This window comes from Nelumbo nucifera, chromosome 7, assembly GCF_055504915.1.
Source record: "Nelumbo nucifera cultivar China Antique chromosome 7, China Antique-T2T, whole genome shotgun sequence".
Taxonomy (NCBI): Eukaryota; Viridiplantae; Streptophyta; class Magnoliopsida; order Proteales; family Nelumbonaceae; genus Nelumbo; species Nelumbo nucifera.
In genome coordinates this window covers 967,368-977,725 of record NC_142655.1, presented here as the reverse complement: position 1 = coordinate 977,725, position 10,358 = coordinate 967,368, and the positions used below count along the sequence as shown (strand labels likewise).

General features: G+C 37.3%; 1 protein-coding gene across 2 annotated transcripts; it reads right to left on the bottom strand.

Moving 5' to 3' along the window:
• Positions 1-1,308: 1,308 nt before the first annotated feature.
• On the bottom strand, positions 1,309-10,004 carry LOC104597684 (casein kinase 1-like protein HD16). Of its 2 annotated transcripts, none has more exons than XM_010259388.2 (17): positions 9,675-10,004; positions 8,345-8,814; positions 6,449-6,574; positions 6,293-6,366; positions 6,129-6,198; positions 5,987-6,042; positions 5,830-5,901; positions 5,624-5,718; positions 5,317-5,383; positions 5,110-5,239; positions 4,761-4,979; positions 4,427-4,557; positions 3,421-3,595; positions 3,232-3,322; positions 2,021-2,178; positions 1,699-1,887; positions 1,309-1,620 (listed from the first exon to the last, which is right to left on the bottom strand). In XM_010259388.2, the coding sequence occupies exons 2-17, from the start codon at positions 8,756-8,758 to the stop codon at positions 1,561-1,563; spliced, it is 2,127 nt and encodes a 708-aa protein (XP_010257690.1). In that variant the 5' UTR covers positions 8,759-8,814; positions 9,675-10,004; the 3' UTR covers positions 1,309-1,560. The 2 variants fall into 2 exon arrangements, 1 of the variants encoding a protein (XP_010257690.1); XR_016078625.1 differs by having other exon boundaries at positions 1,455-1,620; positions 1,699-1,858.
• Between the last annotated feature and the right edge of the window lie 354 nt (positions 10,005-10,358).

Genomic DNA, 10,358 nt, shown 5'->3' with positions numbered 1-10,358 from the left:
CAAGAATATAATATTAAATTGAATTTATCAAATCCACTAATTTAAATTTATATAAAAAATGATTTGTTATTTAAGAAAAACTATAGAAAATAAAAATGTTAATAATAGAATCATTGCTTTAATAATTAAAAATTATGAATTTCATATGATATGTATCTTAGAAATTTTAATAATTTTGATATACTTTTAGTTAAGATTAAAACTAAAAATATGGTAATAATATATGTATCTTAGAAAAATTATAAATTTCATATGATAGTAATTTTGATATTATCAAACATTTCAAAATTTAATATTTAATTGACTTTTTTGTTAATGTTGAAAAGTAAAAATATAAAATAATTGTTATAGTAATTAAAATATAATAATTGCATATGTATTGTGTCTTGAACTTAAAAAATTTAACATAATAATGGTTTTGTGCATATTTTACTCTGTAAAAACTATATAATATGAATTTTGGACTCTTGATTGTTGGATTATTGACAGAATTGTAAGATATTTATGTATTTTGTTATATTAGTAGTATATTTCTTTATGTGTTTCTGCTTTGTGGTTATTTTGACTTTTAAAATTAGTGTAATTGATGTAATTATGAAATTTGTATCATTTTCATAACGTATCCATGTGTTTTCATATCTTTTGTTCGTATCCATGCGTTTTCAAAAGGTATCTGTATCCGTATCCAAACTGTCTGATATAATACCCGATACCGATACTTTGATCCTTACATATTTCCATATGCAGCGGTTTGATCATCCCACCACCTTACATGGATACATGTCGAGTGTACGAGCTACACATTCACTTGGTTACTTAGCCCATTATACACATTTGTATTCACAGCAAATCTAGAATCATCTCTACTAACTACCTACTCACCAGTCACCAGAGAAGGATTAGCATTTCTCCCAAGCTAATGCTGAACATCATGGTGCAGTGTTTCTTCATAATTTCTTCTTTTTTCCCATGATGGTTGATATTTTTTTTTCTTTTCTAGAAAAAAAGATGTAGCCCTATAGAATGAACGGGCTGAAGGAGGTTTGCCCGGACGTTTAGCTTTTTTTTTTACATTTATGCACGTTGAAAGTTGAAACAGTCTATCTGCAGGGGTAAGGCTGTGTACATCCGTCGCTCCCCAGATCCTGCATTGGCGGGAGCCTGGTGAAGCAGTCTCTTCTCTTGTAACGGGCATTAGATCTTCGTACCAGACTAGCAGCAAACTCTCAGTTTACTTACAGATTTAACAGGAATGTCTTAGTTTCACGAGTCCCAAGTCCCAACCGCCGAGTTACTATATGAATTATATTTTGAACAAAAATCTGCCTTGCTGATTCCGAGAACATGTTACAGCATTTACAAAGGCATTGAATATGGATCCAGCATGAGATGCTAGAATTATGTTTCACTCATCGCGCAAAACTAACCTAATGGATGTCAAGACAAAAACCATGTCCAAGACTCCAAGCACAAATCTTCTCATCTTTCAAAAATTGAATAGCGTATACCATTAGTATTTCTGTGGCTAAAAAGAATGATGATATATACCCAAAAGGTGCACTAACTGACAGTCCGACCATAACAAATGGATGCTATGTAAAGGTTCTTGGACCATTTTTCCTGCAAAAAAACAATTGTTAGTGTGATGATAAAAGGCTATTGGCACAGGAATCAGAATGTAAACAAGAATCTACTGACCTTCACGTGCGTGCTAGGGAAGGCAGATGTACGCAGAGTTTCTTGTGTTTCATCCATCAATTTACGTTTTGGAATACTCAATATGAATGCGGCTTGATCTACTGTGGCAGCGGTTGAGGTTATCCTGTAACCACTCTCCCATCGCTTGTGTATTCCTTCACTTGGGTACAGAAAATCAAGCTCAACAACCTTCATGTAAGAAAAAAAAAAAGCAGAAGTGGTATGTGTTACATAACAAGAAAAGTGATGAGAATAGTGGGGGTACGGGGTGGAAGTGGAACAACCGAACAGACTGGGCAGAAAAATGATGAAGTCCTCATACCTGGTCAGAATAACCAGAGTTCCTTGACATTACAACACCCCAGCGGTTTCCAGCAGTGGCCATCGATGTGACATGAAAACCTTCTTTCCACTTTTTGTTAATCCATTTGAAAGGAAAAGATTCACTCACTTTATAGGACTGCTGGGTATAAGGGGTTCCTACAAATCCCAACCATTAAAACATCAATACAGCAGTTGAAAGATCAAATTCCAGGACCATTCTTAAAGAATTAAAAAGGTCCGCTTGATTCCTCATTCCATTGGTGTCAGCTTTGGGAAGCTAATGCCCCGTCTAAAGTTTTTTTTTTTTTTGAAAAGGATAAGGTTTCTTTTACTCATAAAGAAAAGAGAAGGGGTATACAAGAGGTATACAACACAACAAACCCAGCAGATCCCAAAGGAACCCACTTACAACCCGAGCACAACACTCAAGGGCCAAAAACATCACGGTAACCTGATCTTCGGTGAAAACCTAACCACCAGAGGGGCCTAGAACTACAAAACACCCCGAAGAACCAGAAAGAACATGGCCCGCAAGTTAAAGCCCCATCCTAAGTTTCATTCATCAAGCAAACAGCAGTGCTGGACAAAATCTTATCCATCAACCACCTCATTTCATGTGTAAAGGATTTGGATAGTATTCCCATTGTGTGGGAAGGAAGAAGAAACTGCAGACCATTGGTGCCCATTGTGCTTTCTGACAAATGGAGCAGACACATTTCATTAGTATTTGCAAGAGAAGCTGAGTCAAACCCACGGATCACCCAAATCCAATATCATCATTGGCCAGAGGTTTCATCCCAAAAGGGAGCATCATTTGGAATCTGGATCCTTTCTCAATCTGATTAGATCTATGTAAAAAATGGAACAGGTCTATCTTTGATATAAAAGTATACCCAACCCCAATGGTGATTGGAAGAATTGAGTGGTAGCTGGTTTTCTGAGTTTTCATCCTAGAAGAGCTCCGTAGTTTCACATCTGAACGCACTGTAAACAGTGAGAGCACATCATTTATGATTTTTTTACATATCAAGTGTGTTGTGCACATGTATATTTCGTTCATGGTTTTAACTCATTAACCATGTAAAGGTGTCCATTTCAATCTTTTTAGACTTTTTTTAATATCTATACAACCCATCATACTTTAATTATCAAGAAAAGCAAAGCAGACAAGAAAGGAGACAGAAACTGGAGGTGGGGTCCTTGACAAACCTTTGGACATGACAACTAAGGAACTTCCATTTGCTGCACCAGCTATGGAACTGATGTAGTAATTTTTCTCCCATTGTTCCATTATCCAGTCCTGATGACAACCAATCAAGAACCAGTAATGGGCAGTTGTGCTTGTAAATACACCACTCACACACAGCAAAACAATTAAGCCCACCATTACAAACAAACCTTGTGCAGGAAGACAGTTGACAGGTCATAAACCTGGGACAAAAAACATGTGCCTGCATCCATGATGAGTGCCCAAAGGTTTAACGCAGAAGCCACACAACTGATATATAGACCATCTTTGTTGCCTTTCTCTATGTGCTGGGAAAGCCTTGAATCTGCTACATTGTAGTGATATCTACAAAAACCAACAGAAATATTTACTTAAATAATTAGAAGCAAAAAAGGAAAGAAAATAACTTAATGTCTATTTACTGGCTTGTCTTATGGCTAGGCTTACTATATGGCCATAGTTTATAGAAAACAGATCCAGAGAAAATTTTTGTCAAAGCAGACAAGAGGGTATTGTACTTGTCTCCTGCATTTCTACCTCAGATATCTATGGAGTTTGCCTATTTTAATAAAATCTCTTAAAACTGTTGCTTCCAAAAAAGATTGTCAAAGCGGAAGATTGATTGCAAATTCTTTCAAGCAATATCTAGGTTTTCTACCTTCCCTAGAATTGATGCCACTAGAATGAAAGAAATTATAGTATTTTCACAAAAAAAAATATTGCAAACATGACTTGATTGATAATTTTACTGGAGGGGCCAAGAGCTAATGGTGAGGTGAAAAAACATAGGACTGCAAACAGTATCCATTTGCCCAAATTCAATTTTAAACTTGATCTGATTAAGGGTGACCCGGATGAGATTTTATATAATTCAATTGAATATGGATTCACCCCTATCTGATCCAATATAGATCGAAGTGGATTTCATTTATACACACACACAATTTATATAGTCACTATTAGTAAAATTAGTTTGAATACTGTATATTAACAAATAGGGATCAAATATTTTGGGCTCAATTGTAAAGTTTAATTCTACAAGGGGATAGGTGGTAGACACTATCCTAGCTTCAGGTGTATGAAAGCTATGTATAAATCTATTTGTCTTTATAATCAATAATATTACAGTTATCAAAAATAAAAACTTCGTGTTGTGGGAAACATGGATTAGATTACCTCTGCTTTATGGGTTGGCGTGCATTGTAAACAGATATCCACTGAGTGGCAGGACTTCCCAACCGTACCTTCTTCCTAGGTTGTCCATCTTCTTCTAGATTTACAGGCAATCGTGCCCGCTTCTGCCCAACCTATTTATACAATATACCAAGAAATGGTTTATGAAGGGGGACAGCATGATATGGAAAAGGACTGTTAAGAAAATATCCCCAAGTATGCAATTTAGTAACCAATCAGGTGAGCTTTCATAAAAAAAATCACAGAACATTTTGATTGGTCGCCTTTCCGGGCATCATGCATGTATGTATGCATGCTTCTGAAAACTAACAATTACCTTTAAAGCTCCATCTATTCTGATAGGCCTCAAGGATGTACATGGCTCAATCAAGCTGTCAAAAAAGGAAATGAGCTTTGGATAATTTGGTTCTTCATCAAATTTCATATTTGTCACAACCTCAAGGAACTGTTTAAACGGAGGAGGGCAAAAGCAGCATAGCAACTCTGGAGAGGTAGCCATCTTTTTCTTACAAACAAGAAAACTTTTGTTGTCTCCCTGCAATATTGCATAGCAGTGAAGAAGAGGATATCAGGGTTCTTTTTCTTAGGAGCTAGCAGGAGAGAGAAAGAGAGGTTAACATGAAGGCTACATTATATATTTATTATCTACTATTAAATGCAATTACCTGATAGCCCTGCCATGGTAACCTTCCTTTGATGAGAAATATCAACGTGTAAGCTAGTGACTCAAGATCATCCCTTCTACTTCCTGTCCTACCCAAATGTGCATGTACACTTGCATATCTTATCGTTCCCCTGCAAAGAAGAGCAACTTACAAAAAAAACAAGGAATACATTTTGGTGGTAGTTCAAAAATTGACAAAGGCATGAACCTGAAGATGTCAGGCCTCTGATCATAGTCAACATGTCGTCCAAATGAGCCATCCTTCCATCTAGATGCTGAACCGCACACATATTAATGGCACTAGCAAAACTAATCAGAGAATTGGGATTTATTCAAAAAAAAAAAACAGAAAGCTTAAAATCATCTATTATATGGCAAAGCCCATGCAAAAGATTTCCAAATAGGATATAGTATTTATTACTTCTTTGTCTGTCTCCAAAACTGGCATTACTGTATAATCAACATGTAAGAGATGGACATACAAAAACAGACAGATTTTATAAAGGAAAACATACCCAGACCAAGATCAATGAGGAATAGCTTCTTCTCATCAGACGTTCCAGGTTGACCAAGTAGAAAGTTCTCTGGCTTCACATCTCCATGTACAAATCTAAGCCATGAAAAGGAAAATAAATAAATGGACAAAAACTTCCTGAATTTTGTGTATTGACAACAGATTAGTAATCATATGAGAAGATTATAACCAAACACTAGGAGATACCCCTTCAAATGAAGTTTCTCAAGAATTGATATCGCCTCCACAGCAATACAAGCTGCCATATTAGGTGACATCCTGTTATAGGCATTTAAAGGCACAAAACCATGATTAGATAGGGAGTAAGACAGACAAACAGAAGCAGAGAGTTTATTTTTCTTACGACTGGCCTACAGAATTCCAGACATCCCAAAGACTTGGACCAAGCATGTCCATGATCTGAAACATTTATTGAATTCTCAATTAAAAACAATGGATAAATTTACAAGTACTTCTGGATTAGAATAAAGAAGCTTATCACACACCAGAATGTAATAATCTCCTTGGCGACCCCTGTGGTGAACTGAAGGAATTCCATAACAACCATTGAGAGCACTTATTGGCCAAAAAGCAATCAATCAGATATTAAATTTCAGATAGTTTAAGTTGTCCAATAAAAGATCATCTGTATGCAGGTTCAGATACTTACTTGTAGACTTGCCATTCGTAAGGAGGACCATAGTTACAACCTTTACTATTGCGGTGCTCAAACTTCAAGGCCACCTACAAAGGAACAGAGTATGATGTTTACACAGATGCAGTATAAGGAAATATTCAAAGTTGGATTTAAAGTGTTGAATAATACCTCCAAGGCATCTGGTCCTGTACGCTCTGTACCCCCAGCTACCCTTTTGCCAACATAGACTTGACCAAAACCACCCTTACCCAACTTCCTTTCTACCTTATATACAGGAGAATTACCTACTTGTACCTACAAAATAGGGTTTTCTCCTTTGAGTGAGATGCAACATGTGCTAACAGATGAAAGCTGCATGCATCACAAAAACTTTGATGGGAATTATGAAGATGTTGCTACAGAAAAAGAAGGTACAATTGCAAGAATTGTAAATGCAATTGCCTTTCCAATTGTCAATAAGAGTTTCAGTTTTGTTAGTCAGATATAAAACCAACAAGTAAATTTTGTAGCTCGTTCTATCCAATACACTATTGGTATATACAGTGGGAAATGAAGCATAGTAGTGATAGAGAGTAGCAAAGCTATAGGGAAAAACTATAAATGCAGCCCTCATTTGCTTAGATAAAGAGGAAGGAAGACCAATGAGGGAATAATTTCAACTACTTGACTCAAGCTTGGAAGCACTAAGGAATAATGCTCTTGGAGCCATCTGAATGCTTCTGGTTCAAGTTACTTTTCCCTGGAAGTCAGACACTGCAAATCTTACCTGAAGAGAATTATTGCATGGTGTACAACCAGGTATTCAATAGGGATTTAAATGTTGTTTGTTGCCACCTAAGCCTTTTCTTGAAAACCATCTTTTATCGTATTTAAGAACAACTAGTGCTTGATTAAATTCCTCCTAAGGCTTAGATGGATACTGAGAAAAGGAGATAAACTCTCTATCAGATTAGATGTTTGTGGAAGGTCCGCTTTGAATGTTTTGTTGAATGAAAGTGGCTCTAGAGCTATATTGACAGATCAAAAACCAAACCAACTGCTGAAAACATGAAGGAACTTTGGCAGTAGAAAATTGACAATGCCATCCTTTCACAGTGCTAATTATTTCCTGGATCCAAGGCTCAGTTGATATTTGTTTGTCATACCCCTGTATGGCTTCAAAACTACAAAGTAGAGGTGTTAACTCATACAGGTACATGAACAGTCTTTTTTTAGGTAATAAACAAAAAGAAAAAAGAAAACTATATTAAGAATATGCAATTATATACAGGGTACAGGTACATGAACAGTCTTAGCAAGAATATGCAATTAAATGGAGGCCCTCCTTTCAATAGCTAATTATAAGCACACAGATAGCAACAACAACCTTTCTATTCAAGGCACTGCAAAATTCAAATATTTAAACCAAACAGATCAACTTGTGTCATTGGCAGAATGATAATCTCACCATGATGGTCATTTAGCAACAAGTCTTGGAAGAAGAATACCAAACTTGTCATCTCAAAAACCAATATAGCTACTGGGCTGCAACTGGAGGCGGTCCAAGTCCAGCCCTGCCCCATCCCGATTAACATTTTATGAATTCAAGCAGGCCCAACCCAGCCTAAACTATAAGATTCATTATAGAAGCATTTTGTGATTGGTTTTTGCTTATAATTTAAATAATTAAGTGTCACACAAAGCAGCATTGTGTGTGTGCGAGTATAAACTTATGTGTAAATGTATAAAGATATATTTTAACTTCAGGCCTGCCTTCAGGGAGCTGGGCTCTGGTAGGACCTGTACATTTATCCACAAATTTCTTGGCAGTCTCAAAGGCTCTTGATCACTTCCTCCACATAAAATAGACACACAAAATACCTTGAGACCAATTGCTATGATGCTATATTATTGTGACAAGGAGAAAAAACATACTCTTTTGCCTACTTAATGGTATTGTTTGGATTCTGGCATGGGATCCACTACACAAGACCACTTCTTCTTAGATATTAATAACATAAGAACAGCATGAATATGAGAGAAACATAAATACTTAAAGCAAAAGACGGGACAAGAGGTGCATACTCTCTCAGGGACTGGATCTGTGCAAGCTTCTTCTTCAACTCCTACCAATTTCTCTGCACTCCCACCCTCCATCGCAAGGTCTTTGTCCCCAACTCCCTCTGCCTGATTTATAGCCAACTTAGCTGCTTCTGGAAGAACCTCATGGGGAGCCTCTGGGTCCAAATCAATCAGCCTATTAGCCCTGCCTCTACCAGCAGGAATTGCCCTTGCTGGAGTTGCCCCTGAAGGCCCCTTCGCTACTGCTGTAGCATTGCAACCCCTTCCTCTTCCAGCACCAACTCTCCTTCCGGTTCTATTTGGAGCAGGGAGAGCACAATTTTCTGCTTGGTCAGGGTGTTGGGAGGAAGGCTGAAGATCATCAAGCCGTTTAGACCTTAATCGAGCTTGCCGGGCTCCACTTCGCAGCTCTGGCATTCTCTCTCCATGCAAATTACATCCGCATTGAGTTCCTCTAAGCCCCTCCGAATCTTCTGTAACTCAAAAAAAAAAAAGCAAAGACGGGGATTGATGTTAATTTTTCTGACCAGAATAATTGATAACATGAGCAAATCATCTCCAACCACATAAAATGAAAGCTACAGTCACGAAACCTGGCCTACACAACACAGCATCAGCCCATCATTCTGAACAAAATTTGTTCCCTGAAGTCCAAAGTTTCAAATAATAACAACTAAAACTGGACCTAAATAATATCAAAAGCTCCCAACTTTTGGCAAAGGTATGAGAATAAAAAGGGAAGAAAATTGCTTACTGAACAAGCAACGAGGCAGGAGACCCACCATATGGCACAAAACTAGTTCCCTATAGTACAACAATTCAAAATCTACTTTTGCCAGAAACACAGAAGGAATCGAATGTATCTCGTAAACCGATATATCCATGGACATTTTATCCTTGCCCAAAAGTTACTCCTTTCTCTAATGCATAATCTGTTTAAAGTTTCAACTTTCAACCAAACTGAAAAACAATGAATTGATTAAAGCCTTCAGCAATACCAAAACCACATGTTCATCAACATAGAAAACAAGATTAAAAACTAAAACAAGTCAAACAAGCAGACGAGATTCACAAGTCGCTATAAGAAGCAAAATACAACACATTCCAGTCTCTTCGCCTCGATTCCACCTTTCAAGCAATCCAATCGAATCGAATCTCGTGACAACTTCCTTTTCAACTCACAATTCCACCACACTCCACCGATCACCATAAACCCACTTTTCACACCCAGAACAAACCAAATACCAAAACTTTCCTAAACGATAGATATCAACAGCACTACCGTTGAACAGCGATCATCAAAAACACAAAAACAAGAAGCTCAATCACTTACAGATCGCACCACAAGCCCCGAAAAAAGCAGTACGATCGAGCAGATGAACCAAGCGAACCGCGTCGACCACGCTTAAACGTCGAGCACCATTCGAAGACCGATGAGTGTAGGATCAATCAATGCATGTCTTGGAACGAAGACCGATTCGAGTTGTGAAAGGTGGAACCGCAGCTAATGGTAGAGGAAGGTTAGGAGACGAGGAAACTTAGGTTATTAGGGATTGAAGAGATGGAATTTAGGTGGGAGAGAGATGAAACGGCGAGGTGATGGCCGCTGGTTTGGTTTTGCTTGCTTTCTCTCTTTTATCTACTGGTGTGGTGTATCCGGACCGAAAATCCTCTGTTTTATATATATATATATATATATTTTTTCTATTTTTTCTCGAAATAATATTTTTGAATAATAAAGTGGTGGTACATACATGACGATACATCGAGCATGCAAATGTGACCTTGTCTTGTAAAAGGATACAAGACTATCCTTAATAGAGATATTAGGGGGGTGTACGGCTTTTTTTTTCCCTGCATTGACGGTCATGCTCCCCTTTACATATTGAAATTACTGAGCATGCCACTATTATTTGAACTAATGATATGTATTCTCTATATTTATATGTATCGATTTTCTGAATGGGCAATATGGGAATTACAACAAATAAGGGAATATCTAGATCATTGAACCTTG

Excerpts from the sequence above, each read along its gene's own strand:
- LOC104597684 (XM_010259388.2), bottom strand. The coding sequence starts at position 8,758 with ATGCCAGAGCTGCGAAGTGGAGCCCGGCAAGCTCGATTAAGGTCTAAA. Across the intron at positions 2,179-3,231 it reads CTTAGTTGTCATGTCCAAAG|GAACCCCTTATACCCAGCAG; the intron begins GTTTGTCAAGGA and ends TGGGATTTGTAG. Across the intron at positions 1,621-1,698 it reads TCCCTAGCACGCACGTGAAG|GAAAAATGGTCCAAGAACCT; the intron begins GTCAGTAGATTC and ends GTTTTTTTGCAG.